The sequence below is a fragment of the Rhynchophorus ferrugineus genome, unplaced genomic scaffold, assembly GCF_030347505.1.
Source record: "Rhynchophorus ferrugineus isolate W39M unplaced genomic scaffold, kcgeb_rfMv2 rfM7, whole genome shotgun sequence".
NCBI classification, from domain to species: domain Eukaryota; kingdom Metazoa; phylum Arthropoda; class Insecta; order Coleoptera; family Curculionidae; genus Rhynchophorus; species Rhynchophorus ferrugineus.
In genome coordinates, this window is record NW_027472586.1 from 2045463 (window position 1) to 2069942 (window position 24480).

Here is a 24480-nt window from a genome sequence, read left to right on the forward strand (position 1 = left end):
TGAATTTTTAGTGCAGCCAGATATTTGCACCTCACAGGTCCAAATTGGCTCTATGATTGTCTGACAAATCAATCTCTTTGATTTTAGGTCAAGTTGAGAGTATCTTCGGGCTAACCAGTTTAGTTGTTTGTGCCTTTTGTACTTTTCCTACTGCTCTAGGCAGAGATATGTCGTTTGCCATATTAATTGTGAGGTCAGCAAGGTTCCAAGTACTGTTTCTTTAGTTCTTGGGATGTCAGCAGTATAGAGCAGATACAAGAGAGGTCCTAAGACGCTACCTTGTGGAACTCCAGCCGAAATAGTTTTAAATGTCGAGAACGTCATTTCGTGCGAGACTCTCGCGAAGATATTTCTCCAACAATTGACAATAGTTACGCGGTGACAATTTGCTCATCTTACTGATTAATCCCAAATACCATCGTCAATAATGCTTTTTTTTATTAATCAATATATTATTAATAGTTGTTACCGACTAACTCTCAATTTGTCTCTATGGTGACTAAACTAGGAAGACTCATTGGCCTTACCTAGTGTCCATTAAAGTAAAAGTTAGTAGCACATTTCACTGTTTTTTGCCACATAGTACACTTCGCTGCACAAGTGCAGAACAGTACGTGAATTTAGTATGTACTTATTTACTCTCGTAGTGCGTGTTGCAATTTTCTGCAATAGCACGAAATTATTATAAGTAACACTTAATTGTTAACCCTATATCAGCATGGCTGTACTTGTGGTGATTTGGAATATTTAACTGTGAATACATAGCTGATGACCGGCCGGTTATCACATATATAATTAGCCGATAATAGTGTTATCTCTGACGAATTTATTTCATAATATAATGGATTTTAGAACGGATTTGAGTTTTCTCATGAATTGCTTATTTATTTTTCGATTCTGCTGTCAATTCATTCAATCAACAACATGGTTATCAACGCCCTTATCGTTTATCGTTGTATTGTCAATATATAACATGTTGATTTTTGGTGTATATCTTTTTTTTCTGGTATTGTATTCAGGTTCAAGACAAAAGTTCACTTTTTGAAATTATATCTACGAGTGCATTCAGAGACACTGACAGTTTTGATGTTATATCAGTTGATTTCCGTGAATATATCGAAACTGTGAATTTGTTTTAACGAATTTTTATTAGTAATATTACGGAGATTATAAAGAATTTATCGCTTAAACGAATAGTTGTATAATATTGTTTGTATAACTCGTATTTTCTAAGATATACAATGAAATGTATAGTTTTAGTTATGCCATATATTTTAAGAACTATAGATTTTAAAGCAATCTAACGTGGATTTTCGTTTATTTTACCCCAAAAATACCGGTATATTGGAGTTTTATCTTTATCTAAAAGAAAAAAAATTTTGACAATTTTTCTATTTCGTGAAAGCTTCAGTTTCACTTTTCTTTCGTGAAAATTTGCGATTTTTTGACATTTTCAATTTTTTTACTGTTTTTTTACTGTCATTTCTTTTCAAATAATCGGTAATTAATGAAAACTATAGAGATGATAGCAAATTTTACGCTGAATCGAATAGTATTATCTAGGTAATATATCTTAAAAAGTATCTATTTACTATTATCTTTATCTGACAGATGAGTATATATATATATATATATATATATATATATATATATATATATATATATATATATATATATATATATATATATAAATATATATATATATATATATATATATATATATATATATATATTTATATATTTATAAAATCTATAAAATTGAATTATAAAATTTGCAATTTTTTGCATTTTCATATTTTTTGGTGTCATTTCTGTTCTGAAAATTATGTATGAAAATTAGTTATGAAAATATTTTTTTTGCAATTTTTTTACTGTCACTTATTTTCATACAACACACTTCCTATATCAACATTCATTATAACGAATTAATTTTAATTATAATGTAAAAAAATGCCAAACGTACTCTTCCCTATATCATGGCCCATGAAAATGGCACCCAAAAAAAACAAAACAACAAACGCGCGATAGATAATCAATTAGCCCTTGTCTAAAATATAATGAATTTGGTATGGAATTGATTCCAATTTGCAACAAAATCTCATAAAAATGTCCTCTTATGTGTGTTTAGATTAAAATTGTTATAGTAGTTTTTTTGATAACATTAGAAATCGATTATTTATCCATTGGCAGTTATTTAGGATCAAATACAAAATGGCCTTTGCAGTTTGTTGGATTCTACCTCTTGACTGCTTATAAATGGTCACGTCGCAAAATCAGGCGGAAACTACCGAACTTTACCGAATGCCGATTATGATTCTCCAGAAATAGCCACTACTTTCACACAAACCAACAGAATTATAAAAAAAATAGAATCGGAAAAGCTAATGTAGCTTTACCTGGATATTGGAGGTCGTATGATATATAGTTGATGATATTTTACTTAATTTTGGTTTGCGTTTTCCGGTCCTACCACCAGAATGTCCGATTTACGAATTTGGAAAGTTGGCCGCCGCAGATATATGGGTTTATATAACTATATCGAATTCGCGAAACATAAAAGTGCATACCAAAAGCCGAGCTGCACGCTGTACATACGAGAAATCGAAATTAGTTGCAAATCGTTATCTAACCGGCCATTAAGTTCCTAATCATAATAACATAACGAAATTCTTGCGTATACCTCCTTCGGTCCGCATACGGGCTCTTTCTTTCATCTAGTGGAAATTAAATAATAAGCACTCTAATTAATGGCAACGTTGTTTGTCGTAATCCAAAATACACGGCGCACTGTGAGTGTGCTCGTGACGTTTTTTCTCCGTCAAACACTGCTTAATTATATTTAAATACCTGCAAATATTTGAATAAATTCCCTCCTGTTAGGCCTAGTAACGTTAACCGTTGATAACAAGAATTGTGTAATTATGAGCGTTAAATTTGAATGCTAATAGTGCGTTATAATTTCATATTACGGACCGATATAATCGATATGTCTGATAATTGACTCAAACTTTCTTTCACCATAATATTTTAAACGAAAATATCACAGCTTGCATGAAAATTAGTGTTTTTGATTTTTTTGTGAGACATGGTTGGTTAAAAGAGATTTTGTCGTAATTTTATTCGGATATTTAACTATTTATTCACTATTTTGCTTTAAACGATGATATATCTCTCAAAATATTAGTATGTATATAAAAATCAACGTTCTATTATGTGATATTAATGATCTTTTACTAAATAAAGTTTAAAAGATATATTGCCTTAGTTAGAAACCAGGGTTCATGAGAAATAATTATATTCTTGACTGTTTCCAAATATTGCTTTCCTATGTTGCTTTAACTGAAGATATATCTCTCAAAATATCAGTTTGTATATAAAAATAAATGTTTTATTATGTGGTATTAATGTTTGTTTTACGAAATAAAGTTTAAAAGATATTTTGCCTTAGTTAGAAACCATGACTGTTTCCAAATATTGTAAGTAATTTCTTTCTATTTTGTTTCAATCGAAGATATATCTCTCAAAATATCAGTATGAATATAAAGATCAACATTTTATTATGTGGTATCAATGAATTTTTACAGAATAGGGCTTAAAATATATTTTACCTTGGTTAAAAACCAGGGTTCTTGAGAAATAATTATATTCTTGACTGTTTCCAAATATTGCTTTCCTATGTTGCTTTAACTGAAGATATATCTCTCAAAATATCAATATGTATATAAAAATCAATGCTTTATTATAAGATATTAACGATTTTTTACAGAATAGGGTTTAAAAGATATTTTACCTTGGTTAAAAACCAGGGTTCATGAGAAATAATTATATTCTTGACTGTTTCCAAATATTGCTTTCCTATGTTGCTTTAACTGAAGATATATCTCTCAAAATATCAATATGTATATAAAAATCAATGCTTTATTATAAGATATTAATGATTTTTTACAGAATAGCGTTTAAAAGATATTTTACCTTGGTTAAAATCCAGGGTTCATGAGAAATAATTATATTCTTGGCTGTTTCCAAATATTGCTTTCCTATGTTGCTTTAACTGAAGATATATCTCTCAAAATATCAATATGTATATAAAAATCAATGCTTTATTATAAGATATTAATGATTTTTTACAGAATAGCGTTTAAAAGATATTTTACCTTGGTTAAAAACCAGGGTTCATGAGAAATAATTATATTCTTGACTGTTTCCAAATATTGCTTTCCTATGTTGCTTTAACTGAAGATATATCTCTCAAAATATCAATATGTATATAAAAATCAATGCTTTATTATAAGATATTAACGATTTTTTACAGAATAGGGTTTAAAAGATATTTTACCTTGGTTAAAATTCAGGGCTCATGAAAAATCATTCGACGCCTCACTGTTTCCAAATATTGCTTCGCCATTTTACTTCAAACGAAGATATTGTAATCAAAACGTCAGTACACATACTAAACCGATTGTCTAAACGTTTACATATATCCAATTATTATATAATTACCCGATAAGTGATCAATTACGTCACTTTCGACACATCCCATCCTGTTTAGACTGTAAATCCAGTAGGCTTGCAAATAAACCTACGGATCTTTACGTAATCATCAGCGAGACACTCATTAAACTTCAGAATATTCATCATCGTTCCAACGCGAGATATTCAGAGGATGTTTGTATGGAACTAACGTATATATATTTATTAGTTCTCGATGTCGTAGATTTCATGTATCTTTCATTATTCATAATCGCTGTATTGTACGTGGATCGGCCGCATTTTAAACAGATTTTATGATGGGAAACGTTAAGCAACAGCACTGACATTATTTAAATGTTTCTAACGTGAGAAATGCGGATTTATTTCCAACCATGGATGTTGTTCTAATATATTATGCAATCGACGCTCGTATTTTTGCCAGTATTATTTTGAGATAATGTATTGGGGAATAGAAGAAATTAAGAGTTTCGTAGAGACCGGGACAAATTATAGTCGCACAGGGCAAGATCCGTGCTTTAGGGTGGATGCACCAAAGAGATGTACGTGGTCGTTGTCCCATCTGGACAGCTTATAGTTGTAAACTTATTTTTGAAGGGAACAGCTTTATGTTTAGAACAGGTTTAGAGCACAAACGCTATTAATTTACTTTACAAACTGTTTAATTCAAGGGCAGAAAAGAATAGCAATAGAGAAATAATTAAATAAGATGTAATATAGTAGCGCTGAGGACTATCAACTGAAAACGACTATCGACTGTTTGGTAATTGACTACTCTTTACTATCAACTGTTTCAGTCGTGTATTTTTAGTTACTATTTTTGGTTCTACTAGTTTCATTCGACTGATTTTTAACATTCTGGCTCTGTCGTCCTAGCCAAGACCTTGACAAAAATGTACCGAATGTATGCTTACATAGATTTATATGTAATATATATAGTTTTATGATTTTTTGGCAGTTTGCTTGTGAATAACAATATATTCTATATGTTATTAATATAGCAGCATTTTGGAACGATATTTTTCAAAATTGTTAATGTAATGGGGTAAAAAGATTAAAATTGTGAATGATAAATAGTAAAATACTTTTGACAGTTTATATAGCAATAATATGTAATACTTCGATTATTCTTTCGATTTTTATTAAAAAATATTTACGTTTAATAATAAATAAAGGATTTATTTTATTTAAAAAAGCTCTACTATTTATTGTGCAATCATTTTTAATTATGTCATGGATTAACTCACTCATTGTATCAACGATGGACTCATTGTATGAACGAGCTTTTAATTTTGGACCTATCTATCGATCTGAACGATCGATGATGCCGCCAGACGGTGTAAAAGCGATCCCATTAAGTTCCTGGCGTCATCAGACGGCTTTATGACGTAAATCTGGTTTGACGTCATGGAGCGATGACGTCCATTGGAACGGAAGAATCGTAATTCATCAGCTAACGACAGCCGTGGCTCCGATCAAAATGCTTTCAAACTAAAAATAGCACTGCCCGTTCCAACAGGTCGTTAAATATAGTTCGCGACTCTCCGCCCTTTGGTTTCTCGCCGACGACTAATTTCCGTTTTTTTTTTTGTTTTTCCAGTCAAGCAGAGACCGAATACGCCTACCTCACCTCTGAGCCCCATCAGTCCTACTTCGCCCACGAAGAAGAGCCCGTTCGGAAACGAGGATCCCGACGAGATGATACCGGAAACGAGGACGCCGCCCCTGCTGACCGACGACGGACTGATAGCCCCCAGGAAGCCGATCAATCCGGTCCGGGAGGACCCGGGGAGGCAGAACCTCCACAAGGAGCTGTTGTTCAATCAGAAAATGTAAGAAAACATCATCCTCTCATCTTGGTCCGTCGAATATCGACCATTTTAATGCTCCACACCTAAGACTGATTATTATTCAATCATAACCTCACTTTTACTCTTCTTGAAATTCTGATATTTTTCGTGAAAATCGAATCAGTTTAATTTCACCCTTTATATTTTTCATTTATCAAATATTAAAAATTCTAGTATTCTACGGTGTAAATTCATTATTATCCAATCATAACCTCACCTTTACTCTTCTTGAAATTCTGATACTTTTCATCAAAATCGAATCAGTTTAATTTCACCTTTTATATATCGTAAATAAACGTAAGCAACTGTCACCTCTTAATCTTCATTTATCAAATTTAAAAATTCTAGTATTCCACGGTGTAAATTCATTATTACCCAATCATAACCTCACTTTTACTCTTCTTGAAATTCTGATATTTTTCATCAAAATCGAATCAGTTTAATTTCACCCTTTATATTTTTCATTTATCAAATATTAAAAATTCTAGTATTCCACGGTGTAAATTCATTATTATCCAATCATAACCTCACTTTTACTCTTCTTGAAATTGTGATATTTTTCATCAAAATCGAATCAGTTTAATTTCACCCTTTATATATCGTAAGTAAACGTAAGCAACTGTCACGTCTTAATCTTCATTTATCAAATATTAAAATTCTAGTATTCTACGGTGTAAATTCATTATTATCCAATCATAACCTCACTTTTATCCTTCTTGAAATTGTGACATTTTTCATCAAAATCGAATCAGTGTAATTTCACCCTTTATATTTAATCTTCATTTATCAAATATTAAAATTCTAGTATTCTACGGTGTAAATTCATTATTATCCAATCACAACCTCACTTTTACTTTTCTTGAAATTGTTACATTTTTCATCAAAATCGAATCAGTTTAATTTCACCTTTTATATATCGTAAATAAACGTAAGCAACTGTCACCTCTTAATCTTCATTTATCAAATTTTAAAATTCTAGTATTCTACGGTGTAAATTCATTATTATCCAATCATAACCTCACTTTTACTCTTCTTGAAATTCTGATACTTTTCATCAAAATCGAATCAGTTTAATTTCACCTTTTATATATCGTAAATAAACGTAAGCAACTGTCACCTCTTAATCTTCATTTATCAAATTTTAAAATTCTAGTATTCTACGGTGTAAATTCATTATTATCCAATCATAACCTCATTTTTCATCTTCTTAAAACTTATATTTTTTAATCAAAATTTAATCCTCATATATCAATTAATTAGTATTCTACACTGGAAACTGATCATTATTCAATCACAACCTCGTTAATTCTTTTTAAAACTGATATTTTTTATAAAAATTGCAGCAGTATAGTTATCTACTGTAAATAAATTTAATAAAAACTTTCCTTCTCTTAGAATTAGAAACAGATTATTATTTAGTCATAACCTCATTTTTCATCTTCTTAAAACTTATATTTTTTAATCAAAATTTAATCCTCATATATCAATTAATTAGTATTCTACACTGGAAACTGATCATTATTCAATCACAACCTCGTTAATTCTTCTTAAAACTGATATTTTTTATAAAAACTGCAACAGTGTAGTTATCTACTGTAAATAAATTTAACAAAAACTGTCCTTCTCTTAGAATTAGAAACAGATTATTATTTAGTCATAACCTCATTTTTCGAGTACTGAAAATTGATATTTTGAATTTTTAAAATAGATTTACTTTAAAGAAATGTAAGAAACTCTTGTTTTCTCATCTTTATTGATCAAATATGAAACATTTTAACTATATTATATACTGATTATTATTCAAACATTAATTATTAACGATGATAATTAATAAATCATTTTCTTAAAATTTATATTTTTCATCAAAATTAAATAATTTTAATTTCACCATTTATTTATTATAAGTAAATGTAAACAACTCTCGCTTTCTCATCTTCATTCATCAAATATCGATAAATTTAATATATTACATTAGAAACCGATTATTATTCAATCATAACCTCATTCTTCTTCCTAGTTTAACTCGATATTTTCGATCAAAAATGAATCAATTCACTCCCTAACTTTATTTTAGAATTGATGATAAATATTAATAAATCAAATATTGATATTATAATTTTTCTACATTGGAAAGTGATTGTCACTGAATCATAACCTCGTTTTTACTCGTAAACTGATTATATTCTACCTATTTTTTATACAAAAGTGATACTCTATGCTTACAGCGAAGAATTGACGCTACCTACTTGTCAATGTTAAGCCATTATAATACTTCCGATATAATATAAAATATACAACGTGAGCCTAAAATATAATTAATTGTACCATATATCCAGCTTGTAAATTGTTTTTATTTTTGCGCAAAAAAAAAACAAATATATAAGATACCCTCCCCGAGTATTTGAATAAGAAGTTGCCTATCCTAACGATCATGTTTCCTATTTTGTTTGTCAATTTGTGACGTTCCATTATACTCTTCTAGTCCATAAAGTTTTTAATACAGGAGAGAAAATTGTTTGACGTCGTGATAGCGATGAGATATCAAAAGAAGGCGTCAGCCCAAAGAATCTGGAAACAAAAGAGGTGCCGGTCGAAGAGGCACTTGGCCTGGTTCGAGTCCCCCACTCTCCCTGTCTTCGCCGGCTCTTAATATCCGCTTTTGTTTCGTTTTAATGACGCCGTCATACGTGAGCTTCGGTGCTGACGGTGGAAATTCGGATGCACGTTCATCCGCTGAATAGTTTACGAAATTTTCATTAGAGCGCAGTTTTCCACGAGGGTCTTTTTGTTGGGGATGACGAGAGATTGGTATGGATGGCGAAGGCGCTCGTTAGAGTTCATAACTTATGTATATGGCGCATCATAGTTTCTGTTTTATCAGGTGTACAGGAAAGTCATTACCGGTTTTTAAGTACGCAATGTATACGCAAAGCAATAATACTGGAGGTTATATTACATAAATATTGATTTTATTTACTATATACTACATGCTTATATACAAATTTTTTGTAGAGTATGTTCAAAAGATAAAGCACAATCTATAATATCTATCAATCGATAATATCTGACAGCAAAAAAAGGTTTTAAATTGCTAAGTCACATACCATTTTAGAATTTAAGGTATAAAATAAACATCTACATCAAAACAATCTTCGCAAAAATGAATTTGACATTAGAAAGTGATAATTATTCAATCATAACCTCCCTATTCTTCTTAAAACTGATATTATATTAGTCAAAATTGAATCAGTATAATTTCACCCTTTATTTACTGTAAGTACATTAGTCAATAATATATAGTAAATTTTAATATTTACATTAGTCAATAATATATTTAAATTTGATATAGGAAATATTACAATAAAATGTTAACATACAACAAGAAAATACATTGAAAGTAAAACTGACAGTGACAATTGCAACTGTTGCCATAGCAACGGTCATTATTCCAACGGTTTCCATGGTAATGTCCCTGACAGATAAAACGTCAGTTGAATTTTTGTGTATTAAAATTCCGTTCCCGAAAAATGCAAGTAAATGAAACGTTATGTGGTGCGTAATATTAGCGAATTCATAATAACCGAAAAAAATACTTCAACCGACCGACATACGTAACCTATATCCAGACGGCGGTGGAAAAAATGATTAATTAACGCGGCTGGCGAAGAAAAAAAGGGTCCGCTGCATCCGCCGAGTCCCCGTTTTGGATGATGACGAACAAAGGCCGTATCCGCATGGCATCCATTCCATCTCGCAGAACGAAATCCAATAGAGACGAACATTAATTACTGACAGTTAAAGGTCGAGAGACTCGCATCCCATGATGTAATCAGTTGTTTTGCTGTTCGGTGTGTTTTTATGGTGATATTTATTAGGCATCACACGCCCTTTATTGTTACCGATCGTATACGTGGTGATAACAAAAATATTTTGCTTCAATAATGTCGAAGTCTCAGATTTTTCAATTACAGTTTAAATTTTTTTGCTGTCATTTCTGTTCAGGATATCAGTTTTTGCTGAATAACTTGGAAACTATCAATTCTAAAGCAATTCAACATGGATTTTCGTTATTTTGAGAGTTTTATCTTCATCCTAGAGGCAACAAATTGTGCCACTTTTTCCATATAATATAGTCGTCAAAATTTGCAATATTTGACATTTTCAAGGATTTTGCTGCCATTTTCATTCAAGGAATCCCAAGATAATGAAAATTACATGGATTATAATGAATTTTACGGCAAATCGAATGGTGGTAGAATAGCTTTCATACAATTTTTAGTTTTGGATTCAAGTGTATTTTCAAAAAATCAGTTTTTGTTGGATATCTCAAAATAAATATATTTTGAGTTTTTATTTATATAATCGTGAAAATTTGCAATTTCCAAGTTTTTTGTCGTTCAGATAATTACAGGTTAGTAAAAACTACCAGACATTCCTGAATATATTTAGAATAACAACAAACAAACAGGTTTTACCACAGTTTGGTGCAATGCATCACTATTCCTGATTAAAATGATGATAAACCTGTTGTATTTCCACGTACACAGTTTATCTGTCGATGCTGAAATGTGATTAATGTGTTATTAAAAACACGCAGAGCAAAAACAATTCGCAATAAACTAAAACAAATATTTATAACCGACTTCCTCTGCACTCTAGATGTTTTTACACAATCGACAGCCCAGGTAAGATTCCAAGAACGCCCTCTTACGTGTGGGACGCCAACCAACCGGTCGTTCCTTATCGAACAACCCACAAACCGCGAGACCGCTACGCTATAATTATCCCGTTTATTTATTTAATTCCAGCGGGAAGAACGTCCTCAACCAAAAAACCGAACTACAAAGAGCTTTGGATAAGCACAAGAACAACATCGCGAAGAAACAGTTGGAGACAAACACGGCCGCCAAAGTACCCGAACTGGAGAAGGTCATAGCAGACAGGGCGAAAAGGATCGAGAAACCTGTCCAGGTCGAGGTAGGCTTAGACAAAACAAAACCTATCACTGAACACTGGATGATGTTTGTTTTTATTTTCAGAACGAAGACGACAAGGTCATCAACAAAGAGTTCCTCCAAGCGAGGATGAAGCTGAAAGCTACCAACGAACTGAAATAAGAAAACATACCTGACATCAACCAATAACAATCGAATTTTACATTTACACAAAAACATATATATTTTTACAAAGAACGAAAATAAGGTTAAACTAAGCTTCAACAAATTACTATATTATTATTGTTATAAAAGTATATATAGATATATATATATAAGCCATAGTAAGTGTATGGAGAGATAACAGGAAAATCTATGTCTTTGACGGAAATGTCTTTTGTGTGTTCTGTTCGTTTAAAATTTAAATTATTAATCAATATGTAATGTGATAAATATCGAGACGTGGAGGAATCAGTTTAGTTTTAGTTACGAGGGTGAATCTACTGTAGTGTACTGTGTACCTAGTTCTAAGAACTGTGTTTAGTTGTAAGTTGAGAAAACGGAATATATTTTGTACAAAATAAATGTTTTATTAGATGGACCCTAAATAGGCAACCAGTGTTACTAGTCTTGACGTCTCTAACACAAAATATATAGAAAATTCTAATTCTATATTCTCAAGGTTTTTTGGCACACAATTTGTCCCAAAATAATTTATTTTTTCTCCTATAAAACATCTTGACATATATGGATGTCAGATTTTGCATCCTTGTCCTTGTAAAAATTTGTAATATACTTAAAATTAACAATGTTAAATCTTTGGTTGCCTAAATTTTTCTCCTAATAAAAAATATATTATTAATCTATAGAATTCTAAAATATGTTATAATAACAACACAGACAGACTCAATATTTTGTGGTTATAATATATATGGACAAAAGATATTGACTGATGGCGGGTATACATAAATTAAAAAGTATATTGTGGCGCTATATAACCAAACATTCAACCTGTCACAATCAGCTGAGTGATAGGACATCATAATTTTTTCCTAGAATTTGTCAATATGATTTTGAAATTATCACTCAAATCCGACGTGCAATTAGACAAGGTGTACAAACGATTAATTTTCAAGGTTTTTTTCGAACTATATTCGGATCGATTATCCCTAACGAAATCACATTCATCATGACGTAACCCCAGTTACTGCTCGATAGTATAGTGAGAAAAATGTCGAAGCTAGGTCAATGTTTACGATGTTTGGGGCGTTTAGCCACCAGGAAAATGTCCACCGCGAGTGGCAGCGGAAGCTCCGTGAAAAGTATTAATTCCCTGGTCTTTGGGAAGTACCTGTTACATACAAACATCATCAGTTCTGGAGTATTGATGTGGTTGGGTGATATATGTGAGCAGGAAATTGAGTATCGTCGTGGAAAGTTGACAAAAAGATATGACTATGGCAGAATGTGTAAGGGAAAAACAACATAAACATGGTTTTATATGACGTTTATGTATATTTTAGTGAGAATGTTCGTAGTAGGGCTAGGTTTAGGTCCCATCCACCATTACTATTATTTATATATCGCCAGGGTTATGCCAAAGCGAGATCTGACAACTGTCACCAAGAAAATAGCCCTGGACCAGTTTATAATGTCACCTCTCTGCATAGCGACCTTCTTCTATTCGATGGGGCTGTTGGAGGATAAATCTGTTCAAAAGATGAATGAGGAACTAACCGCAAAATTCCTTGACGTATATGTAGTGAGTTAAATTCTTCATTACCCATTTAATTTCATTCCAACTCATCCCATTTCTTCTACAGATGGATTGGTGTGTCTGGGTGCCAACGCAGTTTATTAATTTCTATTTCGTACCAGTCAAATACCAGGTGTTTTACATAAATGCCGTCACAATGTTCTATAACGTTTTCCTTTCCTACATCAAGCACAAAGATGTCAAATACTTAAAAATGGGAGACACCTAGCAAATTAAAAGAAAAATTAATCGAAAAATCAAAAAACCAGGGTAATCGAGGGGCTTATTGTTTCCATGCCAACGTTCGCGACACTAGAGAAATTTAATTCTGTATTTATGTGAGACGAATAAATTTTTGGAAATGTTTTTCTTAGTTTTTATGTATAGGCAACCCTCTAATCAGGTCCCCTAATAATTCCATCTCTCAACCTTTAATAATACTAAACCCTCAAATTTTCTATTTATAACAACAAGCGTATATTCTGTCGTCCAATTAGTTTCAAATAATTGAAATAATTTTTATTAAGAATATATAATTATATTATAATTTAATTCAAGTTTAGTACGCTGTGGAACGACAGAGGGTGCTGCAAGTTACATTTTACTGGTTCATTGTTGTTTTCTTATTTGAAATACACGAGTTCATGTCTCAAATGTTACTCTGGACTCTCGTCAGAGCGAATAAATCTTTCGCCTTTTACTAAAGATTTCCGTGGCGAGGGTCAATTTAAATGAGTCTGTAAGGAATTTTTCTTTAGCCCTACTTCGGTGGGGCGGTTTTATTAATTGAAATTAGAGTGTGTTCGGTTGTTATTGGTTGTTAGTATGCTCAAATGTGATTAAATGTTGATAGTATGGGAAATGTGCTGCTATATGAGAGCGGACGTAAAATTTTAATTTCAACCCTCGTAAACGAGTATAAACAAGAAGAAACGCCCGTCCGTAATGTGAGGTTAAGATTTTACAAAGTAGAGTTCAAGGATGTGAAATATTTCGGTCAGTAACAAGAAGTAAATATGAATGCACGCATAATGTTTATGATAAAACATTTACGACAGTCTTCAACAAGATAACTTAGTGAAATGAAGCCCATACACGACATCCGTATATGCCGATTGATTGGGGCCCTGTGCGTGATAATGACCGTGGTTTTTTGCTGTTTGTATCTCCTTCAGTACACCACTACGACGTATAAATCCAGTCCGAAGCATGGTCGACGCAGCAAGCTGGTGTCTCGAACACCAACTATGGTTATTAGTGAACGAATTGTACACTTGGACTTGAAGGGGGCACCTCCCAAGATATCGTATTACCCGAAACTATTTCCTCTATTGAGGAAGCTGGGTGCCACAGGTATTTTAATTGAATACGAAGACATGTTTCCCTACCACGGCACGTTGTTAAAAAACATCCCTGCACATAACGCTTACAGTCTTCAAGACATCCAAACCATCAACACCCTGGCAAAATACAACAATCTCAAAGTCATCCCTCTGATACAAACCTTCGGGCATCTGGAATTCTTACTGAAACTGGATGAGTTCAAAGACTACAGGGAAGTTTGGAATTATCCCTCAGCCATATGCCCCAGCTATGAGAAAACACTGATTCTTATGCAGACGATGATAGAACAGGTTATTGACGCCCATCCAGATAGTGACATGATTCATATTGGATCGGACGAAGTCTTTCACATAGGTAAATTAATGGTATCAGTCCCTCAATCATTTCATAAACATAATAAGTCACCTTCGCCATTTCATAATCATAACAAATAGCATTCACCATTTCACGGTTAACGCATTTTCAGGTAGTTGCCAAAGATGCCGGAAGTATATGATCGACAATCACAAGACGAAAAGCGAGCTTTATCTGGGCCACATCGGTTCCGTGATAAAAATGATCAAGAACATACATCCGAGTATGAAAATTCTGGCCTGGGATGACCATTTCCGCTTGTTGAACTACACTAACATCATGCAGAGCCGACTGGGATCCGACTTCGAGCCGGTCGTCTGGCAATACCGGAAGGACGTGTACGATGAACTGGGACCGAGTCTATGGAACATGTACGTGAAGGCGTTCCCAAATGTTTGGGCGGCTAGTGCTTTTAAGGGCGCCATAGGTGACTATAGGTGGATAAACGTGCTATGTATCTGAACAAGGGTTTTCAGGCAGTAATAAATACGTATCAGACGTGAATCATTACGTCCAAAATCACCGCAGTTGGATATCGGTGATGAAGGAACACGGAAAGAAGGTGCATTTCCAGGGGATCATTTTAACAGGTGAGGAGAACTTTTTTCGGGCGCATTGAGAGTGGTCTGAAACGGAGAATATGCCTTTTGAAGGTTGGCAACGGTACGATCATTTCGCCGTCTTGTGCGAGCTACTACCTGTCGGAATGCCATCGTTGGCGATGAGTCTACGACTTCTAATAGGTACCACTTCAACTATAAGTGACCAGTCATTACTCATAAAGCATTTTAGGTCATAAAGATTCACTCATCGGGCCACCAACAGAAGTCGCAAGGATACTAGACTGTTCTCAGCCCTATGGTTTAATCGGTTCGGCTTTCGGCAGCCCTAAGTGCAGATTTCCAGGTATCCCCCGATAAGTAACTGTCAAAAGACCTTTAACACATTGCTTCTTCAGGCGGTGAGATATTGGAATATGCAATCCATTTGCATCAGCTCCAGCAGGAATACGACGAAATAATAGAAGATTCACGAGTCAAAGGCTGGCTCAATGGGTACAACATAGCTCATTCTTTCTCCAATTCCCAATACGTCAAGTCGGTACTGATGCCACTAGGAAAAATTAGAAACGAACTCCAGTTCATCAAAGACAATATGTCCAGAGCTATGCGGGAGGTCTACGACAAATATACTATCAGTGAATGGATAGAAACATACATCAAACCTTTTGAAGAGCAGGTAGTGTACAACAGCATAGTTTTTAATTAAAAAAATTATGAACTCTCCGCTTAGGTTAAAGTTCTTTGGAAAGCAAAACAAGACTTACTGAAGCTAGAGTCGTGGCCTAGACGACCACTAGATTATAACACCGATCTTTAGAAAATTTTATATCCCTCGTTAGGTTAATTTTTGTAGTTCATTAAAATTACGTTAAAAAAACAAATATTTTGGTTTTATTCACTTGAAAGACTATATTAATTCGTGGTTGGCAAGTTTTTCACAAACATTCCCCATTTCTAAAAAACATAGATATCCGATACGACCAATAATAATACACTTTTTCGAGCTCAAATGCCTTGAAACCAGACAAGGTAAATGTTATATAATTGAACTGGGCGCCACGTCACTGCAATAAAATGTACATAACCCGCGTGGCGCCATCTCACCATTACCCATGCGAGAGTGACCAGCAATACATTCCAGGGACGTTTTCAAAACAATCTTGTCGGGATCTCGCTCGAATAAACCCCGAATGCCATGGATTCCGTTCAGTTCGTGTTAAAAACTTTACGACAGGACCTCACCGAGAAGCATTTACAGCTGAAGGCCATAATACAGGTAAAAAACGGAGATATATTTTTTAACACGGGCGATTTTGTTTTCGTTTGACGCGTCACGCTCTTCTTCTTTCGGCAAACGTCAAATCTTCGTTTTCCGATTGCAGGACATAAACGCGTGTACAGGGCCGTTGTCGGAGCTGCACGGCCTGAACAGTGATGGACGTTCGAAGATTTCCACCATGAGGAAACTGATCGACAAGTTCGGGGATATCGCTAAGGAGCATAGGGATCGGGAACTGCTGAAAGAGGTGGTCTTAGAGAGGGAACAGTTGGCGAGGTATTGAGACGGATGATGAGGATTTATCGTTGGGTTGTATTGACGATATTTGCAGCACCATGGATGCTTTCAAGAAGGCGAATTTGAAATCCATGTTGGCCATCGAGAAAGGTACCAAGGAGGAGCTGTTTAAGCCCAAGGGTGAGAACGAGGTTCGGCAACGGAACAAACGCGACAAGGAGGCTATGGTGAAGATGAGCTCGAATGTAACCGATCAGTTGCTCAATATTAGCAGACAATTAGCCGAAACTACTAAACAGGTAATAATTATGGATAATAAATGCATCAGATATGGCTACAACAATACGTTTTTTTAATTGAAGAGCGCTCAAACACTTGACAGCCTGGTGACATCGTCGGACACGGTATTAGGCACTCGGGAGGAACTGAAAGTGACGTCAGGCGCCATCAGCCAATCGGGAAAGCTCTTGGATAAATATGGACGGCGCGAACTGACAGACAAGGTGCTGATGTTTTTTGCCTTCTTGTTTTTCGTCGTTTGCGTCGTCTATATAGTGCAAAAGAGATTGTTTTAATCATTCCCTCGGATTGTGCCGGAGTTTTGTCGCATCCCTTGTCGTGATCAACCCGAAATCCCTCACGCTAAAAACCAACCATGTTGCTGCCGACACTGCAGCAGTGACGTCGCGGTGTTAACGGCCATTGTGTATTTAGTCAGGCTGTGTGAAATATATAGTTAATGTTATATCCTCTAGTTATAGTTATTATATATTGTACTTTGGGTTTTCCGTGTTTACCGGGATCACTATTTATATTTCCAATACTACTTTAATATACTGAAGGCCATTTGCTTTTTTTGTTAATTTCTCGCATTATGTATAAATATCTTTTAAACCTTTTAACAATTAATATGCGTTATTTTTCTATATATACCTACAATCTGCGTATTTTGATTAACAATTAAAATGTGTTGTTTTTCTTTATATATCAAATATTTTCGCGATGAAATGGTGAATGCGCAATGTTTCTTTGGTTAATTTCTCGCAATATTTATAAATATCTTAAAAATCCTAAAAACTAGAAATTGAATTGGCAACTTTTAATTAAATGATATATGTTTTATGTCCTGTCTCTTTGTATTTCACCAAAAAATATTATAATGCGAAAATGGCGAATGCGACATTAATGTATTATAAAGTATTTATAGATGCGGGAACTTAAAAAAAATAAATCAACAATTTAGCATTTAGATACAACATTTGGATTAGAAACTTGATTTCGATTAACAAATAAAATGTGTTATTTTTCTTTATATATCAACAGTGATATATTTTCACGAAGAAATGGTGAAGGCCATTTGCTTTTTTTGTTAATTTCTCGCATTATGTATAAATATCTTTTAAACCTTTTAAAAATAGAAATTGAATTGGCAACTTTTAATTATATAATATGTTTTATGTCCTGTCTCTTTATATTTCTCCAAAAAATATTGTAATTCCAAAATGGCGAATGCGCAATTAATATATTATACTATATTTATAGATGAGGGAACTTAAAAAAAAACAAAACAACAATTTAGCATTTAGATACAACATTTGGATTAGAAACCGTATTTTGATTAACAATTAAAATGTGTTGTTTTTCTTTATATATCAACAGTGATATATTTTCACGAAGAAATGGTGAAGGCATTTTTTTTGTTAATTTCTTTTATGTCTTATCTCTTTGTATTTCTCCAAAAAATATAGTAATGAAAAAATGACGATAATATATTATAAAATATTTATAGATGCGTGAGGAAAATTCAAAAAATCGAAACAATATTTTAGTTTTTTTATTTTTATTAATATATATAGTACCTCAGTTTATTCCGATAAATCAAATTAGCTCAATTTCGCTTAAAATTAAATGCCTAAAAATAATAACAGTCTGTTGGGAAGTATTCTTGAGAATAAGTGTCTGTAATCCATCCATCAAGGGCATACTGGTCTTCCTATCCTTCCCGGAAAAGCTAGAGAATCGACGGCGTGAACACGGCAGATCGCCTTGTACCTTTCACCGCCGCCGCCACCGTCCCCGTATTCGTAACTGCGACCATAGGATCTGAGGAACATGAATAAAGGTCACATGAATTAATTTTTTCATTCATTTTCATTCAAAACTATACATTTGGATATGAAAAATTAGCTTTCGTATGTTTGTGACCACAAAACTCGGCAAATGGTTGATGAATTGTCATTCTATATGTTTTTAATTTGAAATCTGTAACGGAAACAAAATATTTTAAGCGTTTCATTTTGAGGTTTTTGGTTCTCCGTTGTCATGACAACAATAATGTTACTTGTCATCATATACGACATTATAAATACAGTTAAATACCCATAGTCGAATGAGGATCAAATCTTGTTACTAAAAATTAAGAACATAATTCGTGTTAATAAATCCAAATTTTTTTCCAAATATGTTAAATTATAAGACATACTGGTATGTTTGGTTGAAGGCAAACTAGGGGTAGGCGCAAATAATTTTGACACCCGTCCGAAACATTCATGATAGAATAAGGCACGCTACCGTAGAGCAACATCTAGTTAGCCGAGAAACAATTTCGACTTACATCACGAGAGTCATGAACCACGACACGAAATGCCCAATTTGTTGTTGTGTGCGCAAATACTTTCTACATAATATTATAAGCATTATTTACCATTATTATTATTATTATATTTTTCGATTAACTGGATTTTTTTAAAGAGAAAGCCCACCGATTTCGTACAATCACTTCAATTATTATCGCGGTATTGTTGCATTAGATAATCCGGGCAAATAGGTCAGGACCGATTGTGACCTTATGTAATTGAAAAATAGATGAAAGGCTCAAGGAGCACTCGATCTTATTCGTAAAACGAAACGATACCGATACGGCTATCAGAAAGTTTGATGGTTACGGACCGCTGTCCAAACTGACGTTTTAATTTGTTTTTTATTTATAAGCTTACTAGATGGATATTATACACGCGCCGGAAGGGAAAACGACGGTTTTATTCGAGTTTTCAATGGGATAGCGATGAATAATATCGATGTTCTTTAAGTAGAATAAGGAAAATTAGCCGGTAGGTTTCTTTATCTATGATGTTAATACAGTTCCGTATAATAGTTGGGGTTTTAACATCATAATATTGAAATACACGTAATGTTGCTGTTTTATTTAAAGAAATATTGTTTAGAAAAATCAAATAAATTATTTTTAGGGAAATATTGTGGAATATGTTTTATTTATTTACAGTTTTGTTTTTTGAAATGATCAGTATGTGTAGGGCGTTTAAGTGATCTGTGATGATGAGTTTAAGAGTCAGATTTATGTTGAAATTAATAATGATCTTGGTACAATAATAAACTGAATGAGAAAAATACCTGGGTCTCTTATAGTATCCTCCCCCATATCCTCCAGAACTATATCCACCGAACAATTTGCTCAGGAAGGGTTCCGGATGGGCGTCGATGTGAAGAACCGCCATCAGGATCAGTACGATAACGTAGAGGAGCTTCATGGCGCCGCGTGTGCAGTGATACTTATTTTTAGAGGCACCGTACTCGGTCGGAAGTCTGTTTGGACAATGATCGGATGGTCACTAGCTGGAACTTCTTTTATACCATAGCCAAATTGTATGTTTTCTTGAGCAACGGACAAATAACACGCGTCACAAGATTAATCATCGGGCGCCTCATTTATTTCGAGCTCTTGCACGCCGTTGCTGTTTTCGTTCCTTCTCTCTTTATCAACAGCGCTCGGCTATCATCTCCGTGGTGTTTCGGGCTAGGGAAATGTTAAGGTCGCGTGGATGATGAACGAAGAGATGTGAAACCCCTCGGCCGCAGCCTATTTTCGTATTCCGATTCGGTGACCGAATTCGAAATGAGGGCGATGGGATGAATATCGTATGGGGACGCCGGGAATCGCGCAGCCAACTTGGATTTTTTTGGGTAAAACGACGAATTCGACTGTTCAGTTTACCACAGCGGTTTCGATAGAGACGTGGTAAGATAACTCTCTTTTTTTTTCTGAACACTGGTTGGTTTTGTCGGATTTTGTTAGTTTTGCTCCGTTGGTTACAAAGTTGACGTTGTTTGACGTTACTCCTGCACGCTGTCTTCATCATCATCATTGATAAATGTTTTACCACCGAAAGGCTTAGTAATAGTACATAACATAGTGCATTAATTTTTTCCTTTAATATATATTAGCCCTAGTAATTGTCTTTGAGGATCTGGATTGTTAAAATACGTTTTTTTAAAACATATTTTTTAAAGTCTCCTCTTTTCACAAACATAAATTACGACCATGCACCAAGGATTCGAACCCGCGGCTATCGCAACAGTAGCGGAACCGTCCTATCGCCTTTACCACTGCGCCACCAAGTCGACTGAAATACGTTTGCTCTTGAGTTATGGAATGTTTTTAGATCACCAGGTCTTATATATTTAAAGTGTTTGGTTCGAAATTACGATTATAGTATCTTCATAATACGGTACGCTGTTATGATTCAAAACCCAAGAAATTTTGAAAGCGTTGAGACTTTTTTCAATGCACTGTATTACTCTTATGTACGTATTTTTGATAAAGCAGATTCACCGTAAGTCTTCTGTCACACTAAAATTGAATTTGCAATGGATCAATTAAAACAACTTTTTGTTTAAATGTTTTCATCCACTACAAACAGAGCAAAATCACGTTGGTGAAACAAAATCGAGCACTCTATGCAAACTATAATGACAGGTGACAAAGGGATTGTCAATTTTTTTTTAACTTCCACTTTTTGACAGAATTACGCATTTTTCTTTTAAGATATCTGATTTTTCAGTGTATTATAATAATTTATGCATAATTTAAGCCTCTTAAAATATCCGTTATGTAATTTGAAGGTTAAGTTTCGCGGTTCACGGTAGTAACGATGCACTTTTTCGATGTGCAAACAAAGTTCAACTATTTGCATACGCGTATTGAATGTTTTGTTAGTTGGCGACGGTTTTGTTTTTGTTTTTACTGACAAGAAACGCGCGGAATCACTTACGCGACCTTGAACACAAAACACACTTCCTCGTTATGGATCTTAATCTTTCTGTGTCGCAGTATACTGAGCGTTTATTTTTGAAGATTTAACGATGCTAATCGGCTCTTATTGTTGCTTTTTTTCTCGGTGTTTAACGGTTTTGTTTTGGGACTGTTGACAGTTCCAACGGTTACCATAACGACGATATTATGAGTTTGAAGTGTCATCTAATCATTGCTTATTGAACTAATAGTTTTAGCCTATACATTCCACGGTTTTGTTTCTTCGTGGAGCCTTGTTATGTTGAAGATAAACTCTAACGCTTCGATTGATTTAATGTTTTCATTAGGTTTTAGCAGCTTATAGTATGCCATTATAGTTAATAGATTCACTTTTCACCACCAGTAATAATACGATGCAAAAAACATTTCTAATTTTGCCGCTGAAGCAGTATAACTAGACGCCTTTCAATGTCACTTTGTTTCAATTCATATGGCACAATATATTTAAGTTTTTAGATTATTCTCATGTTCTTCAAGCAATTAGAAAGAGCTTCTTGTGTTATTCCTAACAATCATACAAATTCTTCTTGCGTTCTTCTATCCTTGTGTTTGAACTCCCCTGAAACCATTGTATCGAGTTTGCTTAAAGTTTTGTGTGTGTTTACGTGGATTCGAGAATGGTTTAGATTCACAACTGGATCCGGTAGAGGTCGTTGCGGTAAGGCTCCGGAATTTTTTCTACTAAATATTTTTCGATTATAAGAACAATATCACTAATTGCATGTTATCGTGATATTCCTATAGTATTTGTTTTATAATATAAGTAAATACATCAATTTACAAAAATTTGAAGATGAGTACTCTTCAATCAATGAGTACTCTTCAAGATGGTCAAATATAATGATTTTAGTCAATGATGATATGAAATTATGGAGGACGTAAAATAAAGAAAACCCGAAGATTCGGCCAAAGTAATTAATCAAACAAGTCTACGTGCGATTTGATCGCAAATTAATCGAAAGGCATGTTAATATTCATCTATGCCAATGTCACGATGATGAGTGATGGGTGACTTCCTAGTTAGAATAGTGACGCATCATCGTTCTTTGTTTTCAAGCAATATTCTCGACCGTAGGTACATCTTGGTTTTCACTGCTTAATCTTGTATTCCCCTGGGTCGACCAAAAACCCAAACCACTCACGCATTAACATGAACAACGAGTTTAGATTAAAATATAGCTGCTGTTTTGGTATCTTACGTCTTGTCCGTCGCTGAATGGATAATTTTGTTGATATATACGGGAATATTTATTAGACTCGGTGAATCAGCTGAATTTTATAAGGTGGGCTATCTGTTCGTTGATTTTTGATAATGTTATCTGAACTACACCTCAATTTTTTTTTTAAATATTCTTACTTGCTTCATCAAGATTCTCTTGGTTGTTGAAACTCGAATTTTGCAGCGTATTGTTGATTTTTTCTGCATCATTGTTTATTATTACACACTTCACTATATGTCACACATTTAGCTGATTGCTGAGCACCTTGATGTGCACTAACATTCTTTTAAAGTACTTTACATAAATATTTTCAATTATACTCATTCTAAAACAATGTCGTGTTGTATCACTTCATTAGAGACATAGTACGGAGACATAACATTTTGTTTTGGAACCTTTGTAATAGGTCAATTGAAAAGTCCCCGGCCTGACACATAGATGGCGCTACTAGAATTAAATCCATATGTTTTTAATTAGACTTAACCCTCAAAAGATGTATGTGTGTATAAATTTGACAGCTGTCGGATCATTGGTTTGTGAATTATAGCATTTTGTGAAGCAACTTTTGTTATTGTGAAAAAAATTGAAAAAAGGAATTTCGCGTGTTGAAAAAATACAGTTGAAGCAAAAACTTGGCTTGATGCCGAGTTTCCGGACACTGCCCCGGGAAAATTAACCATTAAGGATTGAATGAACACCGAAGACGGTGAACGCAGTGGACGCCCGAGAGAGGTTGTTACCAACGAAAATGAAATAGCAGACACCTTGAAGATATTAACTGAACGTGTACATCATATCATTCGCGAATGGGTATGAGAAAGCTCTGTGCAAAGTGGGTGCCGCGCGAACTCACTTTTGACCAAAACAACGACGAGTTGATGATTCGGATCAGTGTTTGAAGATGATCAAGCGTTTTTACGTCGATATGTGACAATGGATGAAACATGGCTCCATCATTTCACTCCGAAGTCCAATCGACAGTCTTCCGAGTGGACTGCACACGATAAACTCGCTCCAAAGCGTGGGAAAACCCAACAGTCGGCTGGCAAGGTTATGGCGTCTGTATTTTGGGATGCGCATGGAATAATTTTCATTGACTACCTTGAAAATGGAAGGACCATCAACAGCGATTATTACATAGCGTTATTGGATCGTTTGAACTGCTGCTTCATCAAGACCATCCACCGTGTTAAAAATCGGTTAATTGGGCTCCGAATTGCTTCCTCATCCACCGTATTCTCCAGATTTGACTCCAAGCGACTATTTCGTTGTTTTCGTTTTAAAAGTATGTGCTTCTTCCAGATCAAGCGTCAGCCTAGATGCGTACAAAGATATTTAACATCTT

At 34.0% G+C, this 24480-nt stretch overlaps 6 protein-coding genes and 1 non-coding gene across 11 annotated transcripts in view; 6 read left to right on the forward strand and 1 right to left on the reverse strand.

Moving 5' to 3' along the window:
• LOC143200137 (uncharacterized) overlaps positions 1-11857 on the forward strand; it is a 66008-nt gene extending 54151 nt beyond the window's left edge. For all 5 annotated transcript variants that reach the window (XM_076410510.1, XM_076410508.1, XM_076410512.1 and 2 more), the window contains exons 3-5: positions 6089-6320; positions 11147-11315; positions 11378-11857. In XM_076410510.1, the coding sequence (XP_076266625.1) occupies positions 6089-6320; positions 11147-11315; positions 11378-11455 (479 nt within the window). In that variant the 3' untranslated portion in view covers positions 11456-11857. The remainder of the gene's footprint in view (positions 1-6088; positions 6321-11146; positions 11316-11377) is intronic.
• Positions 11858-12361: 504 nt separating this feature from the next.
• LOC143200238 (mpv17-like protein 2) lies at positions 12362-13394 on the forward strand. The gene is made up of 3 exons (XM_076410633.1): positions 12362-12741; positions 12796-13034; positions 13096-13394. The coding sequence occupies exons 1-3, from the start codon at positions 12504-12506 to the stop codon at positions 13255-13257; spliced, it is 639 nt and encodes a 212-aa protein (XP_076266748.1). The 5' UTR covers positions 12362-12503; the 3' UTR covers positions 13258-13394.
• A 290-nt stretch (positions 13395-13684) lies between these two features.
• Positions 13685-13804, forward strand: LOC143200388 (U5 spliceosomal RNA). The gene has a single exon (XR_013006717.1). It is a non-coding gene; the product is annotated as a U5 spliceosomal RNA (small nuclear RNA).
• On the forward strand, positions 13687-16170 carry LOC143200055 (hexosaminidase D). Its single transcript, XM_076410311.1, has 7 exons — positions 13687-14726; positions 14839-15153; positions 15203-15316; positions 15380-15469; positions 15519-15632; positions 15685-15965; positions 16020-16170. Exons 1-7 carry the CDS (start codon positions 14111-14113, stop codon positions 16104-16106), a joined length of 1617 nt encoding a protein of 538 aa, XP_076266426.1. The 5' UTR covers positions 13687-14110; the 3' UTR covers positions 16107-16170.
• Positions 16171-16382: 212 nt separating this feature from the next.
• Positions 16383-17645, forward strand: Sec20 (vesicle transport protein Sec20). The gene is made up of 4 exons (XM_076410312.1): positions 16383-16565; positions 16672-16844; positions 16900-17104; positions 17168-17645. The coding sequence occupies exons 1-4, from the start codon at positions 16485-16487 to the stop codon at positions 17378-17380; spliced, it is 672 nt and encodes a 223-aa protein (XP_076266427.1). The 5' UTR covers positions 16383-16484; the 3' UTR covers positions 17381-17645.
• Positions 17646-18624: 979 nt separating this feature from the next.
• Positions 18625-20591, reverse strand: LOC143200153 (uncharacterized). The gene is made up of 2 exons (XM_076410550.1): positions 20217-20591; positions 18625-18908 (listed from the first exon to the last, which is right to left on the reverse strand). The coding sequence occupies exons 1-2, from the start codon at positions 20351-20353 to the stop codon at positions 18779-18781; spliced, it is 267 nt and encodes an 88-aa protein (XP_076266665.1). The 5' UTR covers positions 20354-20591; the 3' UTR covers positions 18625-18778.
• LOC143200144 (leucine-rich repeat flightless-interacting protein 2) overlaps positions 20561-24480 on the forward strand; it is a 46051-nt gene continuing 42131 nt past the window's right edge. Inside the window, exon 1 of the mRNA XM_076410532.1 lies at positions 20561-20841. The gene's annotated coding sequence lies outside the window, so the exon portion shown is untranslated. The remainder of the gene's footprint in view (positions 20842-24480) is intronic.